Raw genomic sequence first — 23,895 nt, 5'->3', positions numbered from 1 at the left:
GAGGAGGAGGAGGAGGAAGAGGTTTGCTGTATTTGTTTTGAGGAGAAGGAGAAGGTGGAAGAGGTAGAGAAGTTGGCGTGCTCCCACTCTTTTCACGGGCACTGCATAGAGGAGTGGTTCCAGAGACAGCAGCGGTGCCCACTCTGCCGATCTGACGTGCATTAAAAAAAAAAAAAAGATGTTTCAACGACATACAAGAAGATTTGAAGACCAAGCATTGGAGTGCTACATTTGTAAGAGATGTCATGCATTGATGGACTCACAAAAAAAAAATCCATCAGAATATATGTACTAAAGAAATTTGTTGGTAATTTTTATAGAACTTGGTTACAAAATTTATCATGATTTTCTTGGAACTTTTTGACTTTTAATTATGTGCTGGGGAGTAATCATGATCATACTGTCAATCTAGAATTCTTTGACCAAATATGCATGTCAATTTATTGTGGGACAAACCACTTCAGATCTTAAGGACCGAATTGAGGAACAACTGGTGAGAAGGAGACTTTCAGGGCAGAGGAAACACAGCTTCAAGCCTCATGGAGGTTTGGCTTCATAGTCTTCCAACTCAAGGAGTCCATGATTGCAACCCGTGCCAGTTTCCTTTCCCTAAACACAATGCGATAAGTATTTGTGCACTTATCTGGCTTGGAAATTACTTGCAAAGAGAGTTTTATGTGCTATACCTCTTGCATAGACCGATTACTTGATCAACAATGGCATAAGACTGGATGGTGCTTATTTAATGCACCTTTATCAGCTCCTGGATTACGTCTTCACACTCATAGATTTGACATACCCATCATACCATACCATACAGAATGTACCATACCGGCACCGAATCAATATACATTCTTCTAACATACCGATATTCAATATGCTTCACTATTTCGTACCATACTACATACCGACATTATAATAAAATGGTACCAATACGGAATCCGATACCAAGACATCGAATCTTGCTGAAGATAAAGTTTGGAGGGGTTAGAAATAAGAATCTCAATCACTACGATACATGTATTTTTTCCAGCATTATCATGCTGACTGCCAACATAGAACCAAAGTAATGACTTGCCATTACTACCTTCCCCATTTAATTCCAACTAGTTAAGAACTTAGAATTTGGAAAATTGTTTGATCAGAACGGTATAAATCGTATTATTCAATCATAGAAACATTGATTTCATAGTGTATACCATTCATCAAAATAAACTTTCATGGAAATCAATTAATTTTATTTCTGGGTTGAAGTCACCCCAGGGCTGCAGCCAGATTCTATGTACATAGAAACAAACCAAGCAAAGCAAAAGGATAAAACCCAACCTTTAGGAGTAAAGGGCTCTAAATGCAGCCTTATATTGACTAGTTGAAAATGGCAACAGAATTCTCTTACCAGCATTTAATGTGTTTCATCATCACCAGCTTGCCCTAATAGGGACCTTTATACCCAGCAATTTAATGGAGAAATATAAGCTATAAACTACCTATATATGATGTAGATATAGACTAACCCCTATAGCAAAAATATGGGTCAGTTGTATATCGGCCTTTGGCCTGCTTGCACTCTGATGATTGCTAGACGGATGTATCAGCATCTCCATTGTCAGACACTGATGAACCATGGATGCTTCTCTCACGCTCCCCATCACTACTCTGCAACTGGCTCTCAGGCTTCTTTTGTCTTCCTGCACCAAGCCTTTTCTGATGTTCTGATAAATAAAAGCAGTTTAACAGTTATTACCGCTAATAACCTCAGCCAAGCATTGCATGATCAGATCAGTATAAGTGAGCTCTAAGTTTTTTTACTCTTGTTGTTGATGGCATTGCGTGTCATCTCCAAGAACTCATCCCAATTGTACTGGCTTAGTTCTCTTTTCTCCTCCTCCAAGAGTTCAAAGTTGGGTTCTCTCCCACACATAAAAGCTGCCCTGTAAACAAAGATCCAGTTTTCAAAGTGAGAACATGAAGCAACCAAGAGATCACCTTAGACAAATTATTCCAGAAGAGTTGTACACAGCAAATGTAAATTAACATGTAAATGTATGCATATAGCTAAAATATATAAAGTCCAGAAAAAGAGAGGGAGGAACAACCAAAATACCATGCATGAGACTGTTACATTTATGCTACTCTAAGAATTGCGCAGCCTCATACTGGGCTTGCCTAAACTGTGAACAATTTACACTTAATTGCCAGGACAGGACAACCAACAAACTTGACCTGTAGAACTGGATCATGAAGAGCATTCTTATATTTTTTTCCAACATATGATGCTTTATATCTGATATTCACAATTCAGATGCCTGTGTTTGAACACCTGAATCCGTGCTAGAGGAGGAAGAAAATGAAGAGAGGGGGAAAAAAAATCCTTATTGCTGTCAAGAAGAACTAATAGTTACATAAGTAGATTCGAACTAGTCTCATGACGGTGCTTTCTATCGACACAAAGTTCTATCCAAAGTTACAGCAGTGTCGGAAGCTGTATCTAGCCACTGTTCCAAACCACATCCATTTTGTGGTACTATAGACCAGAACCTACGCCCTACATAGAAAGTTTAAAGCATCACACTTGGCCAATGTATTAAAATTCCTACTTACTCTCATAATACCTGTGTGCAAGCATATTATTTGTGCACATTAGCCTTGCATCCACATAAATACTAATTCTGATCAGCAGCAGTTAGAAAGGCATTTGACTGCAGACACCACCACCACCTAAAAAATTTACAGTAAGCTGTCCCCCCCCCCCCCCCCCCCCCTCTCCCCCCCCCCCCCAAAAAAAAAAAAGAAAGAAAGAACATTGTATGTAAATGTAAGGATCTGTCCAGTGCATTTTCTGCATCAGTTACTTTTCAAGTTGCTTCCAAGTTGATTTTGTATATTGACTAACAAAATGACAAAATGTTACTCTTATTAATTTACAATGTATTCAGGGTATATTTGTATCTTATGTTAATATTTTACAATGTAATGATTTCTAAATAATCAATATCATGATCCATATAAAGTGAAAATTTTTATAGCAAATGACATGTTTCCTGCATTATTTTTGCTTTTGTAATTTTAACATTTCAAGTGAATTTAGTGAGACAAGATTCCTATTTATCATGCTAATTTGGTTCTTCAAGTACAAGGATGTAGGGAGATGAACACTCTTGAATAAAAGTACAAAAGAAAACATTTTTAAAGTGATGCAACAAATTCAGACCCTAGTGAGATATGAATAAAAGCTCAAGAGAATGTAATAAACATGATGAAATTTAGGTGGGTGTCGAAAATAGAAAGAATAATATTTTTCTTTTAGTAATTAAAATGAAGGTTAGTAGTAGCACCAGTAGGGGATTTAAAATAAAGGAAACCCCATGAAATGATCAATAAAGCATTTTGCAACCCGATAAGGAAGGGTTTGAGATCTATGATTAAGAGTCCAAAAATGTAGAGGTGAAGACTGAGTGAAGCGACCAACAAAGGCTTTGGAGTAGGTCGAGAAGAGATTTGAAGATACATTACAATTCCGAAGACTCTATGCTAGATATTGGTCTCATCAAAATTTGATCCATGGATTGATAATGCTGTTTATGTATATGGTTCTTTAGGAATACTAACTGTTGTCTCTTTCTTGCTGCATTCAAGGATATTATGTAGGAAAGATTGAATACTATAGTTTCTCCATTGCAGAAGGCTCTACTTTCTATATTGTAACAACTCAGGACCTCACCTAAAAAGGTTAGCTAGAAGGTATTATTTGGATTCCTTGATTCTGTATAAGTACCCAAGATCTACCCAGCGAATAACCGATGTAAGACTAAACGCACACCCGCATGGGTCCTCACATACTTCCTCCGTTTAATCTTTGACGTCCTCGTCAGGCTAAGGGTTCAAATCCATTCAAATCTAATCACAAGCACCACAATTGGCCCGTGGACAATTCCAATAAATTTGTGCTACAGTGTTTCCTATTCCACATAGTTTATGGGCCAGGTCCTCTTTGATACCATTTGTAACAACCTAAAACCTCACCCAAAATGGCTATCCCGAAAGTATTATTTGAGTTCCTTGATCCTATATAAGTACCCAAGATCTACCAATCGAATAACCAATGTGGGACTAATCACACGCCTGCACAAGTCCTCACATACTCCCCCCATTTAAGTCCCGACGTCCTCATCAGGCTAAGGGTTCAAATTCATTCAAATCTAATCACAAGCACCATAATCGGCCCGTGGTCCGTCTCCATGAACTCGTGCTGCAGTGTCCCCTAGTCCATATAATACTCTTATCACCATGTAGTATGAGCTATACATGCAAGCGTGCACCAAGCACTAGCATGAAATGGCATGAATCATGCGAGCAAGGCTGCCACAGCACTGGCACATAGCAATTTGACCAAACTAATAACATTAGAAACCATAATCAGATTCTATAAATCTGCAACCAACAATGTAGACTAATCACGGATGAAAATGTCAGAAGACTTCGGCTACTGTGCAATTTGGTTATCACCAAATCTCTTTTATTCTTACATTAGTGATAAATATTTCGTAGTTATAATAGTTGAATTGAATCAGTGTGCATCACTTCAGTTCATTTGTCATATGCTAAAGGGGGTTTTGGCACCTACTTTAAGGTTGGAAACTTAGTTTCAGACTTTCAGGAGAAGTGTTGACCAAAATATCTAATAATTTCAATATCTGTGGCTCCAATATACACATTCTAACTAATTAACAAAATGGTAAAAAAATACATAAATAAAAATAAAAATTAAAAAAAATAAAAAAAATCAATACAATGTTGAGAAGTACAATACATAATATTTTAAACTAGAAGATGCTGTTTTAATATGTAATTTCAACAATTTTTTTTGAAAACCTATAAATAAATATTTAAGATTATACTAAAATAGATAACTATAAGTAGATAAAAAGGGAAAAAGAAAAATCTGCTAAACAATAAAATTATAAAGAATACAAGAAAATATTCAAATAAATTCTAGCTAAAATCTTGGTGTGACTAAAAGTCTTAGTAACCCAAAAATGGTTTGAGCATCATCAGTATTATCAAGAATTAGAGAATAAGAGTGATCCTAAATAGAAATCAATAAGGATAACAAAAAAAATTAAACCATTGAGGCACAACAGTCACATATCGATTCTCCTATGAAAATGTGAATAATTAAATTACCAAGTGTAAAAATTATTAACATAAAATTTGCTTCATTATTGGTAGGTTCAAACTTGTACACCAAACAAATGTACAAGCTGAAACCTAAAAGTTCCCCAATATCCAGATTCTGATTTTAAAAGATTACAATATTGAAAATTTAAATATCTTTATTCTGGATGACAGTTATACCACAAAGTTCATCAAAAGTAACAAGATCTTATTTTTTTAGAAACATTGCCTAATTACAAAAAGGAAAATTCAAGTTTGAGGCATTTCATCACTGGAAAGAAATTTTCCAAAAGCTTAAATGACTATACAGAGAATAGTTGAAAATATTCTTTCCAACAAATATCAAAATGTTTCCACATCTGCTTGAAACTTGCAAAAGTCAATGTCGGTCATGCAAATGCGCTTCACAGAGACCCAATTGTTCACCAACAAGAAAGACCTCCCAGTGAAACAAAATAACAAGAAGAAGAAGAAGAAGAAGAAGAATCATCCCAAAAGAAGGCTAATATGCCTTATGCAAATTGTTCAGACCAGGCCTAGTCAATTTGTGCTCAAAAAACTAAAAGCAAGCTAAATTTATTAAAAATTTGGATTGGTTCTGAATGGATTTCTAGTGAAAGCAATACAATTTGACCAAACTTTTCAGTTAAAGCAAAAACTTTAAAACATGATTCAATTCTCCGCCTCATTTATCTGGTGCTAAACAAAGAATCAAACATAGAATGGCCTATATTTTCTGGTTATGTCGAGCTCATTCCAATCTCATTTTTAGTTCTTTATTCCCCTTTTTCACTTTCAATTGCATTCTTATTACATTAAAAAAAAAGGGTAAATCTAATGAGTGTTAATTATTCTTCTTCTCCCTCACCTTCTTGACCCTTCTGTCTCATATAGAAATAAAACTTTCTTGGTCACTTGTTTCACTATAGGCTTCACCTTGATTTACAAGCAAAACCTATGAGTTCCTGAGCTATCACCTATACAATTGGCATTTGGAGTTTTATTCATGAGAAAGATTGACAAAATCTGAACAAGAAGCAACAGTTGATCTACTGCTCAACAAATTTCTCCTTAGTGTAAAACCTGTAGACCGAATAACAATACCAGAGGTTGTTTGTTTTAGTGACATGATAATTTATCTTGTATGCAGGAGTACAAAGCGGTCATTTTTACTATTGTCAATAAATTGGGTTTATATATGCTATTCATTTCTACAGCTGCACTGAAACTTTTAAATATCTTACAGGAAGCTGCACATGACGTATTACAATGAATAAGTTCCAGTACACGAGGGGGCAAAGTTTTGTACAAGTACCCTAAGGAAAAGAAAAATCTTTAACATGTTGGTTGGAAAACATTCCCTTGATGCAATCCAGATCTACATCATGACAAGCTTTTAGTTGCTTGAGAGCAGACTCAATTGATATTGTCATAAGTTTGAGAAAGTTTTTAAGATATACATTTTTATCTGCTTTAAATAGTTGTATTATGTGTGAACATTGCATATCAATGGGATATGTACAAATGCTATGTTTGAGAAGCTATGACCTAGAGTAAATGTGTATATCAAAGCTGCCGCCTGTGATGGATTGTCCCACATAAGCAGCATCTTTGACACATGCTCCTTCCACTTAAACATGCAATGAGGTCAGACACATTAAAAATCCAAAGAATGAAAAAAATAACAGGAACAAATCCATAGGGGAGCACATCCAGTTATTAGGAGGTCCAGCATACAATTAGCAAAATATTTTTTTTATGGCAGCCATATAAGTTAGGCAGAATTGTGACTTAGAATTCATCGGCGCAAAGTATGAAATAAGTAGACTTATATGTCTTGTCAGGGTTGATGGGATTAACCATAAAAGAAGACATCTAAGATCGTCAAAGTAGAGTTTGAAGAGTTGGAAGAATCTGACTATAACATATATTATGTTATATAAGGGCTTCTCTAGGAAGTTTTTCTATTCATGAAAAAAAAACATATATGAAGAGAAATCAACAGCTAAAGACAAATGTTGGCATATTATTTAGGTCTTTTATCAGTTTACTGACTGATTATGTGAGGTCATCTGACCAACTTAAATGAACCATCTGCTTGTTCATTACTTAAAGTGACTTACTGATGTAGTTATTTGACTTGGATAGTGAAAATCTGACTAGTAAGATGATCAGGCTTGGGGAAGGGGCACAAGTTCATGAGTAGGAAATGACTTTTGAGTTTGCGTAGTACAGAGTTTTATTTCATTTGAGAAGCTAATGAGACCCACCTATTAATGTACTAAAAGAGTTTGTCGCCATTTCAAGTCTTCTTAAATAAATTTTTACCCTTGCTAAGATTTCGAGTTTCCTCGGGTGTCGGATCCAAGGTTTCCACAGAGAAGACTACTCCAGCTTAATAGTCCACCAAGCCAAATTTTGCAGCTTTTTCTGCTGCTATTTATCATTTTGTGGGTCAACAATATCCTTAAAGTAGTTTACATAAACCTCAGTCAAAATCTACATCATTGATCCTAAGTCCACCTTTGATACAAATTCATGCATTCATAACAATATGTCAGTGCTATTAAGTTCTGAAATTTCATGCCTAAAATATTATGTTTCCTATCTTAAACATTACCCAGTCAGGGTTAGCCCAGCATCAATGGATATTTGTAAAGATCAGTGACGTTAATGGTATCTGCATTTGTTTGGTAATGAAGTTTAAGGCCTGCTCTCAAATGGCTTGTTTGGTTTGCGGGAAGCTTTTTTTCTCATAAGAATATGATTCCTGAGAAGAGAATGCTTGTAAAAGTATTTTTGGCATGTTTGGTTGACCATGGAAAAGTGACAGATTTTCAGAGTACTTATGTTTGGTTGACCATCCACTTTCCTCGAAAAGTTGTGTAATTCCTATTATACCCTTAATAAAAATTAGGTCTTTAATGCTTTGGATCAAAGGATAGCTGAAGGGCCTTTTTGATAAAAAATAAAAATATTTCGATTTCCGGCTCACGGAAAAATAACTTTTCCATGTTTCTCATGAGAAAGACTTTTTCATGAAATATGAAAATCATATTCCCACGGGAATACAACTTTTCTGTCTCTCTTCTTTGAAAACTCCAACCAAACAAGAGGCATCTCTTTACTTTTCCGTTCGCCATAAAGGTACCGAACCCCATACTGGTGCCACACTAGCATAGTGTCGCTATGGTACCAAAGGTCGGTACACCACCCATACACGTACCAGTACCAAACAAGTATAGTATGGTATATCCGGTACCATCTGGTACAGTACGGTATGTCATACCATGCAATTGTCCTTTCAAGACTAAAGAAACAATAAAAAATATCCATCATAGAAATTTTTATATACGTGCAAGTTTCACTCTGAGAAGCAGATTTGCTAAAGCAATTTGAAATGGAAGGTAATCAAGAAAAACACAAGTAGTGCTTCTCATGGATGCAAATCAAATTTTAGTAGGACACCAATGGAAATGAAAATTACACATGGCAATCACTTCAATTAGTTGTGTGTGAATACCTGTCATACAGTCGGGCTGCTTCTTCTTGTGATCCAACAGTGCCCAAGTGGATTTGCTTCTTGTCAACTTTTATTGCTGCCTGCCACTTCATATTCTTGAAATAAACACCTCTCATCATGCATGGTTCTTGGTCTTCATAGTGCTTTCTCCTGTGCCGCTTCCTGCGTTTGATTTGTTTACCTGCAAATTGAAAGAGCAATAGCAAAATCTTAAAAAAATGGGAAAACATCTAATATTAATAGAAATGGTGCCAATGTAACATATTAGCTTTCTTTTAAGATTAATTTCTTCTTTCTTTTTTTTAAAGAAATTTTCTTTTTCTTTGGTGCACAAAAGTCAATACACTGAAGGCACATAGGTCGACAAACTCATTACTACATGAACTAGAAAAGGGGAAATTACAAGATTAATTTGTTTCTTCAAAGCAAAAGTGTGCCCAAATCAATTAATACGGACAAACTGAATCAATGCAAGTTTTCCCTTCTTTTTCCTTCTCTTCATTGGTCCAGCACATGTAAATATTGCAGAAAGACAAGAATGCCAAATATCAAGGACACATAGAAACTGTAGAAGTCGAAAAACAAATGTTTGATTGTCATGTAGCATCCACAATGAGTACACGAACAACAAACTCCTGGTGATGATATTGTTCCTTAAGAAACATCCATTTTTTCACTTCTTTTTGTTTCAACAGCTACAGTCAGCTTATTGAATTCCAAAAGGCGGTAAATATATTTGTTTGTTTTGGTGGGTCAAGATGGAATAAATTTACCCATCTACTCTATTTTGCCAAACGTCTTATAACAACTTTATCCCAGTGGAAAGCAGACATTTTAAAGAGTAAACTGAGTGCGTGCATGCATGAGTGTGCGTGTGCGTGCCTGTTCGTCCATCCATCCGCATGTATCTATGTATGTATATGGCTACTCTAGCCCTAGCAATATGAAGCATGCACTCACTAAGTTCAAATGCAACTAATATTGCTCCTTTTCCCAATCTGGAACGATTTTGGTAAATCAATGAAATTTTAACAAACATTGCTATCAAGGCCGACGGTGGCCATGTCTCACGTAATTTGAAAACTTGCATGAAACATCCATTATGAATATGTTCATTCTTTCTCATACACAAATGATTTCTTGCCAATGAATCATTGTTAAATGGAACAGAATTGCAGATTATTCATTATATGTTGTCCTGACCGTTTTAGAACGTAGAATTTAAAGTTCGAAGAATAGGCTAGACCAAGTTTCGTCGTCTTGGTATTGGACCCTATATCAGTATCATTTTATTATAGTGTCGGTATGTGGTACGGTACGAGATAGCGAGATGTACTGAGTATCGGTACGGTAGGAGACTCCATACTACTTCGGTACCGATATAGTATGGTATGGTACCAACCGGTACGGTAAACCTTTTGAACATACCTAAGATAGCAAAAATGAATAAATTAACTATTTCCAACCAAGGTACGTCGAACTGGTACCGGTTAGCATATTGGTGGCGACCGGACCAAGTCAGTACCGGTTCGGGCCGTACTAAACCAGTACCGACTCGGTCCACCGCGCAGGAGCGTGCCCGCATGGTTCCCAGCGCGCGCGGGCGCGCTGCCCTGCGTGTGTAGGACACGTTTCCCCGCGCGGGACACGTGCAGCTGCATCTTTTCTTTGTTTTCTTCTTTTCTTTTTCTTTTTCTTCTCTTCTTCCTTCTTCCCGATTCTTCTCCTTTCTTCTTCTCTCTCCTCCTCTCTTCTCCTCTCTTTTCCCCCATCTCCTGTGAGTAAGGAAGGGCGAGCACCCCGACAAAGATCACTCCGACGAGGCCCAGTACCGGTAAGTCTTCTTCTCTTCTTTCTCTTCTTCTTCCTCTTCTTTCGTCATCTTCTTTCCTCTTCTTTCCTCTTCTTCTTCCCAACGCACGCCGGCGCGCTGCTCCGCACGTACCGATGCGAACCAAACCAGTTCGCACCAGTATGCAGCAGAAACCATTTTCCACGGCTGAACCGCACTAGTTGGCCCCGATACCGGTACAGTACATGCTAACCGGCCGATACAGGCCCGTTCAGCATACCTTGTTTCCAACAACTACTTAATTCAGTTTTTTCGTCATTTAAATAATAGCATTGAATTGAAAGAACTAACCTGGATAATAATGATTTGCCTCCTCTTTTGATGAGCTTGAACCAGATGCATTTGAGGATCCAGGGAATGCCTCAGAAATATTAACCTGTAAACAGCATCAAATGGTGGATCATGTTTCAGTATAAGATAATCATCAATCCTACAGAAGAATAAACAAAAAAACTGTCACAGAAACAACTGACATTGCACCAAAATTACTAATAGTATTATGGACGACAGCTTAAAAAGTTGGCATGATTGCAGAAGAAATATAGCACCGGTAACCACTATATGCACACCCCAGAGATATAAGTACATACATGTCAATTTTGTCAATGTGTACTGATATGATATGCAAATAGTGCAATAAGGAGAGATGAACTGTGATGGACCAAGAAAGTTTTTTCTAAAAGACAAGGACATTTTATCAGCTTCCTGGAAATTCATATTTTCTAAGCATAGCAATGTCCCTTCCAAGGTTCGCCGTACCGGTACCGAACCCCGTACCGGTGCCGCATTAGTATAGGCGTACCGAGTGTCGGTACGGTACCGTACGCTCGGTACCGACCGTACCGACATTGGTGTACCGATACCGGTACCCATCGGTACGGATACGGTACGCTCGGTACCGACCGGTACCGACCGGTACAGCGAACCTTGGTCCCTTCTCTGATCATGAAGCAGAACAGTTTCATGATCTGCAATAAATGGTAGCTCAGTGAAATATAAATATTTATTAAAAAGTAAATGCATTATATCATATATTTATGTATATCAGGGGTGCATATGCAGACAAATAAACACATACAAACAAAAACAAATGTTGTTCTGGCATCAGAGATAACAGAACTCCTACAAGCATTATTGCACTGTAAATCCCATCAACTAGATTAGTGCATTATTGAACTGTTATTCAATAAGCATTTAACCAAATAACAAAGACCTTCTGCAACTTGCTTAACATAATAATATGCTGATAATTTTGAAATAAAATAAATAAATTCCACAGCTGTTATGGACTTGTCTAACAATTTAAGCGCATTAGTCATGTCCTCTTGGCATGGATATGACAGTAATAGTAGGATAATCTTGGTTCTATTAGAAAATGGGTGTAAATTCCAGTGTGACACATTATGAACAATTATGTCATATCAAAAGTTGAATATGATGCTTTAGAAGCTTCTAGCAAATTTGCTGATGGAGAACATTCCTTAACATCAATAAATTCTAAAGTGTTGAAAACAGTAACAATGCAACAAATATATGCTAACTACACGTCTCAATGATATTAAACCAATAAAGCTTGATTTCTTTGGGTACATAACCAGTAAAGCTTGATATTACCAAGAAATATTCATGACAATGTAAGTGTCAAAAATCTGGGTGTCAAACGTCTGACACTGACAATTAAGCTTGTAGATTATCCTGCTATTTTTAAAAAAAATGTCTTTCAACATTTGCATCAACGTTTAGCACCTTCACGTAATCACAAGAAGGTTGCTAACTTTCTCCATATACATTACTTCAGCTTTACATATGACATGACAAATACGGTGTAACAAAAGCTAAAAATCATATCATTGAGGGATAAATTATGCAGATCTTTAAACGGAAAGCACCACCAACAGTGTAATCACTGCAAGATACTGCTTGTAAAGTATGAGATTAAACTTCAAAAATGCATGCTCCCAAATATAAAACAAAAAGGATAAAAAAGAAACATATAAGAATCAATTATTACTAAATGAAAATTAAGCAGTATCAGTTTCAGAGCTGCTGCTGTTGCTAGTTCAAGTGAAAAATTTTTGAAAAGACCGGCAGCAGTGCCCCGGGGGGGGGGGGGGGGGGGGGGGGGGGGGGGGGGTGTTGGGGTTGCGATATGAAGAAATAAAAAAAGAATGCTGTCTTGAATAGTTCATTTTCTTCGTCATTGTTTCCCAATTTCCATCATCCAGCACAAGCGCATACCCATTGTTCATGGACCGGAAATGGAATTTTAATTGCAGCGATGGTAGTCTCATGGTAGGGTCATTAATAACAGGATGTATGGCTCAAATAGCATTCTTTATCTCAAAAATAACCCTTCCTCACCATATTATTAAACCTGTAATAGATGGTGCGTCAATACAAAAATAATGGAATATTCCCTGAGGTGTACATCCTCCTTGACAAATATATGAAGGACATTTCTAAAAGATTAACGTCATTACCAAACACAACTAGAGAAACCCCAACAATGATCTCCACTGTGACAAAGATTCACCAACACCTAAGAATATAGCCTTTGTTCCTTGTGCAGATAATTTAGCCACTGTTGTGGTTTCAACAAAGGGGTTTCAGCAAGTTGTAACTACCTTGTGTCCCAGCTGCCTTTCTTGTTAGTTAATAGATAATCATTTGTGAGGCAGAAGTTACTTTATCCATTTGGATAAACAGATATTAAAGTACATGCTCATCAGCTATGCATCTATAAACAACTGCTTGATGCAGTTTCCATGCAGTGGTATATCAATCGATAATTCATATTGCTTTATCACTCCATGCCATAAGATGGAAAGAACATATTATGATATACTTCACAAAGAGCACTAATATCCTAACTAAATGCTTATCTTACCAAATAACTTTGTATTGAGTGTTTGAAATCATCAAAAACAGCAGTTACTGCAAAATATACTCGCAACCAAAAGTCAAAAAATCTTCCTAAACAAGTTTTTAAGCTACCTTGGTTCTATTCCATAAAAAAGAGGCCGATGAGATTGTATCCAAAGCAACGATTGCCGTACTGGTCGGTATCATACAGCACCAGACATACCATACCATACCATACCGATATCAATTTAGTATGCAGTCTCGTACTGTACAGAAACTTGGTATGCCTCACAATCTTGTACCATACCGTGTACCAACATTGTGATACCAATACGGGGTCTGATACTGAAATGATGAACGTTGATTCAAAGTATTAATAAGTCAATTAGTTAATGCATACCACAATGTGCCTCTAGACAACAAAGTACCATACTAATGTTGAACGTTGCTAAAATTTTTATTTTTTGTCAAAAAAAAAAATAAGGTAGTGCTAAGAACAGCATAATTCATGAACTAAATTGTCAAAAGTGAGGATAGATCGGACCAAGGAAGGCCGAGCCGGACCAAACCATCTGGTTCGACCTGTACCAAGCCGACCCGGTGCAAAACCAGGTAGGTTTACCTATTGAAGTCGGTTTCAACTCCGAACCGGTTCTGAACCGACCAAAAAAGGTCCGAACCGGATCCAACCGGCCCGAACCAGCTCCAACCGGCCCGAACCAGCTCCAAACCGGCTGGAACCGGCCGGAACCGTCGAAACCAGCCAATTCCATTCAAACTCAGTGCAAACTGTCCGATTTGCACCGAGTTGACCTAGTTCTGAACTAGGCCCCTTCCTCTTTTCTTTGATTGCTGATTAAAAGATGATGAAAAGGCCCGAGAAGGCCTTCCCAATATCCTTTCTAAGCTCTTCGGCTTTCCTCCTTTCCCTCACGACAAAAATCACACTGATTCAGCACGATTGAAAAAAGATCTAAGGCTAAATAAAGTATATTTCCTCTTTTCTATCTCATTTCCTCAATTTTTTAGAGAAGCTTGAAAAAATAGCTCGAAATTTGCAAAATAAAGAAAGATTTTACCAAAATTTTTGATTTAAGTTTGAATATATTATATGTTGTAGATCTGTGGATAATCTACACGATGACATAAAAAATTTTAATTTCGTATTATATATAATTTTTAAAAATTCAAAATATATTTTTGGATTAAAAAATAAAAAATAAATAAATAAAATTAAAAAAAATGTAAAATTAGAAGCGCAATTAGGGGCATGCAAGCTGCTCTCTAGCAAAATTTGATGTCCATTTACTCAAATTTTGATGCAATCATGCGCACAGTGGCTTAGGCCTAAATTTGAAAAAGAATTGAAAAATAAGTAGTCTTTGATGTATGCCCATGAGCCTAGAAAAATACATGTAGTATCCGTTATTGGGTTCTACATGGATCTAAGCTGAAATTAATTTTTTTAAATATTAATATTTAAAAATTATTTTTAAATTTAAAAAATAATTAAAAATATATAAATAATACCAAAAATTATAAAAAATTAGTAGTATGTGTTACATAATTCAGAAATAATTTCTGAAGTAGAAAACATATTTTTCTGAATTTATGATATTTAAATATATTTTTAATTTTATAAATTATTAAAAATATATAAATAAATAAATAATATAAAAAAAGTATGATATATTAGATAAATCAGATATATTTTCTGATGTAAAAAAATTATCTTCATTGTAATAAAATTTTACTATTTTTAAATAATTGATAAACTGGCGTAGTTGATAAATCTGCAGGAATGGAGCCATCAAGAAACAAGAAGCCAGAATGTGATATTGGTTAGAATCATGGATAAATGCTCTTAGGTTGGTACTATTGAAAGTGCAGTGGATGCAACACAGAGTTTAAAGGAAGAGGGATAACCAGATTGAAGCAGCACTTAGCTGGTGGTTATCCCAACATATCTATGTGCCGAAATTGCCCACAGAAGGGATAACCATTTAGGAGACAGCCGCAAGATGGTCTTCGATTCACTGGTGAGTCCGATTTACGAATGCTACACAGAATAGGAACCACGGCGTACGATCTAGTGGAGCCCGCAACGTATTTGATTGTCTTTTGTAGCATGCAACATCTTACTAATTATTTTATAATTTGTATTATTTTAAAACAATAAGATGCATTATTTAGGTTAAACGGGGATCATAGAAACAACAAAAAATATAAAAAAATATCAAATTAGACTTAAAATTATCGAAAAATCAAAAAAATTGATTACCAATTAAATCAACTTGAAAAAGTCCGAAAAAAATTAGGTGTGCCGGTACGGAACCAGCACGCCCAAGCGCACCGTGTGTCGGTATGCTACCGAACCGGTAACACACCAACATGTGGGTCCCAATACCGGTTCACCAGACCTTGGATCAGACCATAAGAGGCCTGGGCAAAGATGAGGATATCAAGGCATGTTGGCAAGATGAGTTAAGATAGGCCTAAGCAAAGGTGAGTAGTAGAAGATATTTAAGATACCAGCAAATGGATTAGATGACAACAGTCTAACTGACAAGCTTGCTAGGGAAGGTATAAACATTCTTATAGCCAACATTATGTAATGATACCAAGGAAAATAAATATATATCTTTTAATCCTCCTAACATAAATATGAATTTATTACAACAAATTCAAATTTTCCGCAATTGAATCAGCATGATGTGTAAACATGATTCATGTTAGAGGAAAGCCATTCAAAAAATCGCAACAACAAAAAAGAGTAGGGCAATATGACATGACTAGCAGAAAAAAATGAGCTTAGGATGATAAAAGCCATCTTTACCGGCTTTTGAAAGCCTAAATTATCTGGAGGCATAGGATGCACACTGAATGGCTTGATATTCTGATTAGGATATTCCACAGCATTGCCTTTTTCAGCAGGCTTGGGAAGCTCAACTGGAACGGAACCTTTCCCTGAAAATTATAAATTAATTGTTTTTTATTATATTGACAAGTCCAGTGGAAATATTATAAGTTCATTGAAGCAAGGAAATTATAAATTTACATAATGAAAAGTAAAAATGACTCATCATGCTGGGCATGTCTTCATAGTCCTGACAAACACACCCACCCCCCTCCTTAAAATGCCCCCAGTATTCAAGAAAGAAATTATGGATTGACATGACATTAGGTTATAAAATTCATGACCAGGGTAAAAGGAACGCTCTCATTTACCAATTGAATTATTTTCTGGCCACTTATTATGAATAGTTAAGTAATTATCTAGCTCAAAAAATGGAACTTTCATATTTCAAAGCAATCCAAAATGAACAATAATGAACTTTTATGATTATTTATTTATTCTTCATTTAGAGCAGTATTTTAGAACATAAACAATATAATGTCACTATATTCTATGAATGAATTAATCAAATGAAAAGTACAAGTCACCACACCTGAACAAGGGAAAATTAGTGAATAGAATGTCATTTCCATTATCAATAAAAATTTTGTTTAAAATATTAAAACATAATTACCATACCAGTGCAGAGCCCCAGATATCTGCGTCTCCTTATGCTAACCATGGTTGATTGCAACTTTCTAATGCAAAATATAAAATGATTCAGTATCAGAGTATTATTCAAAAATTAGGCAAAAATTATGATACAAAAAAAAGCAACAATGATAACAGCAGCATTAACAACTATACAAGTTATGAAACATATCAAAGCTTACTTGGACCATAAAATGAATCTGAAAATTAAACATTCAGTATACTGCTACAATCATAGAATATCTATTAAAGTGAAGTGGATCCCTTAATGACTCACAGATTTTAGCAGTCAACAGACTATGTGCGACTGTAGTGATTAAAGAATAGCTGTTCTTTCACATTAGGCACCATAGATATTTGTGCTCGGTGGCTTCAACTATGAGTCATCAACTCTTGCAGCTTATAGGAGTCTCAACAACAAAATAAAAATGGCTAAAAACATAAAGAGTATGGAAAACCACTTCTCATCAATCATTTTCTGTCATTATGCGGGATAACTCCATCTGCATTATCTTGAGAAAAATGTATTCTACATTCATGGAGTTGTTATCCATTAATATCACATAGCGTAGAACCCTTAATGATGATGTATATGAAAGACTTCATGTCATATGCATTTTGATAGGTTACACCCTGCACCTCAACTTCCTTCACACACTCAGTGGCAAAGGAGAAAACCAATGCTCAAAGTACATCACTGATTCAATATTTATAGATCCTTTTGCATTGAATCCATTTAGAAGAAAAGCATGGCAAGAAGGTTTGGTCTAGGTCAACATAGAAGACTAAAACGGAGGTGCAGTTCAAAGTTTTAAATCCCATGGGATAGGGCAATCCAGGTTTTTCGTGGAATGGGGGATGCACCTCTGTCTCACCCTATCCCGACACTTAGGACGGTAACCCCCATCCCAGTGTTCCATGGGACATCCTACCAAGATTTTGAACCATGCTGCAGTTCCTCAAATAGAATTACCGCAAAAGAAAACAACTACTTGTTATTGAGATCTGAGAAGTGCATGAGTAAAGCATGCTCTGTAGTTTTGCCTTGATTTGGATAATCATTTGACCTGAACATATCCTATGAATATACCTCACTATCAGGACAGAGATGGACGGTTTTAAACTAAAAACATCCATAAGCAAATCAAAAATAAAATCGGAAAGGATTCTATCGGTGGTGAATGAACTAATCACAAGACTGTGATACCTCTTGGTTGCATTTCATGTTGACTGGAACCAATGCTGACTCCTGCCTATGTGACCTAAAAGCACAGATTGATTGGTTCACCAGGACAAGAAATAAGAATTTTATAACTCCTCAGAGTGTTTTCAAAAAGAACATCAGCCTATTTAGACAAAGCATTCATTCCACTACCATGCATAAGCCAACATAACATCGACTGAATTACCATGAGCAGAAATATTAACAACTATAAAACGTAGTGTTTAGAAAAGCTCAAAAAACAAACTTCACACTAGGCATACTTCTTATCGAGTTGCATGTTGATATTAATCCACTTTTTGACAAATTTATAAGAAAGTAAAGAATTTTAAAAAATGGCCTTCAACTGGTCAACCATTGACCTATTATTTATCTATTTAACCACAAAGAGCCACCGCATGTATCGCTCGTGACAAAGCTGGAACAATTTATTAGCACCTAAACAATGGCACAGCCAGTGCAAAGTGGTATGTTGAAAATCGACCCAATGGTGATAGCAAGAAGAGATATCATAATTTGATTTTCAGGTGTAATAATCATACATGAACAAAAAAATGTCGGGCTTACATTTCACATGATGATAATTGTAATTTTCAGCAAATAAACGAGGCTCAGCTTTTCCAATCCTCATAGAGATCGCTAACACAAGGCTTAGGACATAAAGTAAGCAGTCCCTAGTTTTTTTCCCAAGTATTTATTATTTTAGAAAAATAGAGCAGTAATTATATGTATTTGGTTAGATAGGTTATTCAACAATCTTGCATATAGCAAGGATATCAAATGAATTAGCAACAAGTATTGTACAAACATTGACAAAATGAGACATACGAAATTTCCCTATTATTCTGAACTTATACTTACAAGCCCTTCTATCAAATCATAGGGGACGGGTTATGAAATGTAGTAACAATTTCTAAGCTGGTTAATTCAATTTAAGTATACAATTGTAGGGCAAGGACGATGGAAAACAAATCTTTGCTTTGACAATCAATATAAGTGAGAGATAGACAGACAGACAGTACAATATGCACATGTGTGGACATACAGAGAAAGTGTATGTGTGTGTTTGCATGTGTGAGAGAAAGAGAAAGAATCACAAAGTAGAAATATGTACTGAAAATTCATTAGATTATTCGGGATGTGTACACGGAAGTGATTCCAAGTGCAATTAGTAGTTGTGGCAATATTAGTGAGGCTACAGTTGTCATTCAACTTGCAAGGATGAATTGAGTCCAATTCATGATAAACTGCCACAAAAATGTTAATTCACATGTTGATATGAACTTTATAAATTTAAAAAAAAAAACTATGGATGTTAGGAATCTAGAAACTTGTTGACTTTGTATATCAACTGGATAAATTGCAATTCTAAAGTTCAAATGAAAATGAGGAAAAATTGAAATTTCATGACTATGAGATAAAGAAAGGATTATATTATCTACAGTCCATCATCAATTGCAACTCATCTTTATTAACTCTATATAGAAGCAAAAGGAGCCTCCTTAGAAATGACAGAAGAATTTCCTCTAATAGAGTCAACGAATGTATGAAATTTGCAACACTTAACAGATTTATAATTTTAAAATAAGGATGGATTGAGACTGACGCTTATGCACAGAATGTATATTTACATATTAAAATTTCAAAAAAATAGTAAATCACGAAGATCCATGATCATGAAATTTACAATCCAAGATCATGAGTTGTAGTCCCCCAAAGCCAGTGGTGCCCAAGGTCTTGTAGACAAAGATCATAGGAAAGTAATATTGGTTCATGGAACATTAAGATTAATAATTTTAATAATAAGGAATAAGTGAGACGAAACTCAATTAGTTGATTTTCTAAGAAAAGATGGAGGATCATATCATTGATTATCATGATCATGAGCTAATTGTCATTCCATCAATCAACCATGAAGTCCTAAAGATGCCTACAGGTAAGGCACTATCATCAACAGTGAGATCTGCAACTATATAAAATGATGCAGTACAATAAAGAGGCCACATCCAGCAATCCTGGTATTAGTTGCAGAAAAGTTGTGATTGATAAATAACAGAAAGCTGTTCACCACATATCACAAAAAAAGATCATATCTGAAGCATCCAAAACATCTCATTGTAAGATTAACCAGTTGATAAATGATTATTTGACCAATAACATACAACATTACAGTTCAAAAAGTGCAAGTGGGATTACTTTAGAATTTTATGTTACATTTTTTTTAAAAAAAAGGCCTTAAATAATACATTCAAGAACCCTGCTAAGCTTAAACAAGAAGTCACACTCTTATTATATCCCAGTCTTATACACCAAGGCAAGATAGACTATTGTTCGCATGGTCTGAAATCTGAATATAATATAACTGGACCAGAAATTTTAGTTTAAATTGTTTGTGGATGTTATATAAATGAGAGGAGTTGAAATTTAAAAAAATAGAAAAAAAAAAGGAAAAGATACTGGAAACAAGCAAAGGCACAAACAACATAAGATACTATGTGCAAAATTTAACTGATACAGACAAAGAGAGAAACATCGAAGGAATGAACCTGTGAGGTTGGTTGAAACCATAAGTGGCTAAAAAATTGTGCTAGAGACTACAAAATGTTATCAAATATGAAATGCAAATAACTCAAAACAAGCATGTTGTAGGTAAACAGGAAATGAAGAAGGCCTTTCAAAGATTCCACATCGGCTAGACTTGTTCCAGAGCCTGGACATATGAGGTGGGTGTCTCCAAATCCTGCAGACACGTTTTGGGTAGAAAACAAAACTGGGGAGGGGTCTGAGCGGCGCGTATGCACTCGTGCGGGCCCCAGAACCGGACAATATCTGGCAGAGGAGCCTTGTGTTCCCCCCTCATGCGGCCTCCACGTGGGCACTAGGTGCCTCACATGCCCCGCGCAGGCGGAGGCGTGACATTTTGGTATCAGAGCCGAGGACAGCTCTAGTCCGAGGATGGGTGAATGAAAAATTTCACATCGACTAGACTCGTTCCAGAGCCTGAGCATATGAGGCGGACGTCCGCAAATCCTGCAGACGCGTTTTTGATAGAAAACAAAATCGGAAAGGGATCTGAGCAGTGCGTGTGCACGTGGGCAAGCCCCGGAACCGGACAATATCTATCAAGGGAGCCCCATGTTTCCCCCTCATGTGGCCCCCACGTGGGCACTGGGTGCCTCATGTGCCCCGCGCAGGCGGGGGCATGACATCCCTCATGACCAATAAACTACGGATGCCTAGAAAATCTATGCAATAGAGTCCCAATTGGCAAGACATGTGCCTTTCATCAAATGCTGAAACATCTGGATTAATGGATCAAGACTTCATAGGATTGCATTACATGGGGATATACATATAAGCATCACACTGCAAGACCAAATTAGTTGACCATAGAGACAAAGCCACCCAAGCGTGAAGGCACCACAGGCACACCCTCACCCTCTGATTATTGATTATCAAATTAAATAAACAAATAAATAAAATAAGCAATTAGAACGAAAAGAAAAGGAATTCAATCAAAGGAGCACTACTGAAGTTGCTAATAGGATGAAAATTACTGTACAAATTTTTGTTATCATAACTTCTTAACTGATATAAGAAGCGCATCTAGAAACAGAGAAACAACACATGAACAACCCTGTCAAAACCATTAACGAAATGCCCAAAGTTCAATTTGCATGAATCTACCAACTTCTAGGTTATTTCCCAAAATACAATTATTTTTCATAGAATTCAGAGGAAGTTAAACCGAATCAGCTTTCAAACACAATCTTCGGCAACAGTGACAACCACATCTAGTTTTCTAGGCATCTCAGTATCCAAATTCAACTCCTTCACCACCTCAACTTTAATCAACTAATCAACATGAATAACCAGTCTTCAGCCAAACTAAAACCACGCTCACAGTATACACTTGAAAACAAACAACTCCACACTCACACAATCCACAAAAAAAAGAAAAAAAAAAAAGGCAAGGCCCTCAGCTCGACCAATCAAACCCCAAACCCCACAAAACCCAATCCACGGCGCAAAATTTTCACGACAAAAATTCAAACCACGCACGAAAACCCATCAACAAACCCATCTCCTGACTCTTTTCCTCATCAACCATCCCACCACCAACCAATCCACCACCCCGCGAAGCTTGGCGACGCCAAACTCTCCGTCCTTCATCCTCCTCCTCCCAAAGCCGACAACCCCAACAAAAACCCAGCAACAAAAACCGCTGGAAAACTATGATCCGAAGGCGGCGAGCCCATCAAAAACCCACCACCCAAAACCCCACTCCACACCAAAACAAACACAAAACACAAAGATATAAGCATCAAAAAAAGGAAAACCACGCAGGACGAACCTACGACGGCGCCGAGGGAGGAAGAGATCAGGGGTATTCAGGGAAGGCCGGCAGAGGTTGGTGGGCTCGCAGGGGCATAACCGGAAGGTGGTGGAGAAGTTGTCGAAGGGGACGAGAGAGAAGCTCTCACATCAACCACCTTTCTCTCTCTATTCTCTCTCTCTCTCTCTCTCTCTCTCTCCTCCCTCTGTTTTTTTTTTTGGTTTCTCTTCTCTTTACTGCGCTTTCGTTTTATGGCTGGTGGGGTTGAAGGGATGGGGGGACGTATGTTTTGGGCTAATTCTACTCTGGGTTCAATTCCGGGAATGCCCCCGAAGATTAGGAAGAATTGCCGAAAAGACCACGTAAATTTCGGCTTCCCATATTTGTGTATGAACTTTGGAATTCCCGAAATGCCCCCCCAGGAGACCTTTCGGGAGATCCCGATTCCAAGGGAACGGCTTTTCTCGTCCGTCGCGTTTTAGGGTTTTTGGTTGCTTCCAAAACTAGAATTCTGTTATAATTTATTTTTATTAACTAAAAATCTTTTTCTAATCCAATTTTCTGAAAAATTTAATGGAGAAAACCCACCGGCAAAGGGAAAAAACAAATTTTCCGTGGGATAGACCGACTCTGGAGATCCATCAAATTCCCTTTCCTTTTTCAAGTAAAATCCCTTTTCATGCAAATATCCGCAAATCCCAGCAAAACCCCTATTTTGTAAGAGAAAAACGAATTTTTCATCACATAAACTCTAGAATTCGATTAGAAGCTGGAGTTGCATCCAATTTTTTTTCTTTTTTCAGCAACAATCCCTCTTCTGATCGAAATCTGAAAATTACCTGAGAAAACCCCTTTCTCGAGCCCCCCCAAAAAAACGAATTTTTCGTCGCATAAACCCTAGAAATTGATGAGCGGCTAAATTTTTTTGAATTTTTTCGATTTGCTTCGAAGTCTAATAATTTCGCCCACTCCAATGAGGAGGAGGCGACGGTAAAACGCTAGCGGCGGGCTCGCCGGAGGGATCGGAGGGGCAGAACGGGAATTCCAGGAAAGGAAACGCGGCCTCCGGACTCTCGGAGAAGAGAGGAGCAGATCGGGAAAATAAAAATATTTTTTGAGGGCATTTCCGTAATTAACCGGGTGGGCCGGGGCTTTCATTGGTGGAGCTAGGGTGACGAGGGGAGGAGAGAGAGGTTTAAGCGGCAGGCACCGACGGGGCGTTGGTTGGATGGAAGGAAGAGGCGGCCATAAGGCGTTCGGATAACGTACTTCCCCCAACTACCTTGCCCCTCAAAAACTCCCTCCTTATCCTGTTCCCAAGCCATCCATCCATCTTGATCATCCATCACACCCCCTCAATGCATCCATCCATTAGGTA

The 23,895-nt window shown here is 37.0% G+C and overlaps 1 protein-coding gene across 2 annotated transcripts; it reads right to left on the bottom strand.

Annotated features, from left to right (window-relative positions):
- Positions 1-1,216: 1,216 nt before the first annotated feature.
- On the bottom strand, positions 1,217-22,778 carry LOC103722008 (ethylene-responsive transcription factor-like protein At4g13040). Of its 2 annotated transcripts, none has more exons than XM_008812421.6 (7): positions 22,536-22,778; positions 16,948-17,006; positions 16,249-16,379; positions 10,842-10,926; positions 8,699-8,879; positions 1,810-1,931; positions 1,217-1,712 (listed from the first exon to the last, which is right to left on the bottom strand). In XM_008812421.6, the coding sequence occupies exons 2-7, from the start codon at positions 16,988-16,990 to the stop codon at positions 1,579-1,581; spliced, it is 696 nt and encodes a 231-aa protein (XP_008810643.3). In that variant the 5' UTR covers positions 16,991-17,006; positions 22,536-22,778; the 3' UTR covers positions 1,217-1,578. The 2 variants fall into 2 exon arrangements, with proteins under 2 accessions (XP_008810643.3, XP_026666181.3); XM_026810380.4 differs by lacking the exon at positions 22,536-22,778 and adding an exon at positions 18,167-18,221.
- Positions 22,779-23,895: the final 1,117 nt, after the last annotated feature.

This window comes from Phoenix dactylifera, chromosome 13 (genome assembly GCF_051530095.1).
Source record: "Phoenix dactylifera cultivar Ajwa chromosome 13, Ajwa_hap1_PhDact_Kaust_v1.1, whole genome shotgun sequence".
Taxonomy (NCBI): Eukaryota; Viridiplantae; Streptophyta; class Magnoliopsida; order Arecales; family Arecaceae; genus Phoenix; species Phoenix dactylifera.
This window is presented reverse-complemented; position numbering and strand designations above follow the sequence as displayed.

Bases quoted from the DNA above. Each gene is read 5' to 3' on its own strand.
- LOC103722008 (XM_008812421.6), bottom strand. From the start codon at position 16,990: ATGGTTAGCATAAGGAGACGCAGATATCTGGGGCTCTGCACTG. The intron at 16,380-16,947 runs GTATGGTAATTA...TATAATTTTCAG, and splicing joins ATATCTGGGGCTCTGCACTG to GGAAAGGTTCCGTTCCAGTT. The intron at 8,880-10,841 runs GTTAGTTCTTTC...TTCAATTTGCAG, and splicing joins GGCAAATCATTATTATCCAG to GTAAACAAATCAAACGCAGG.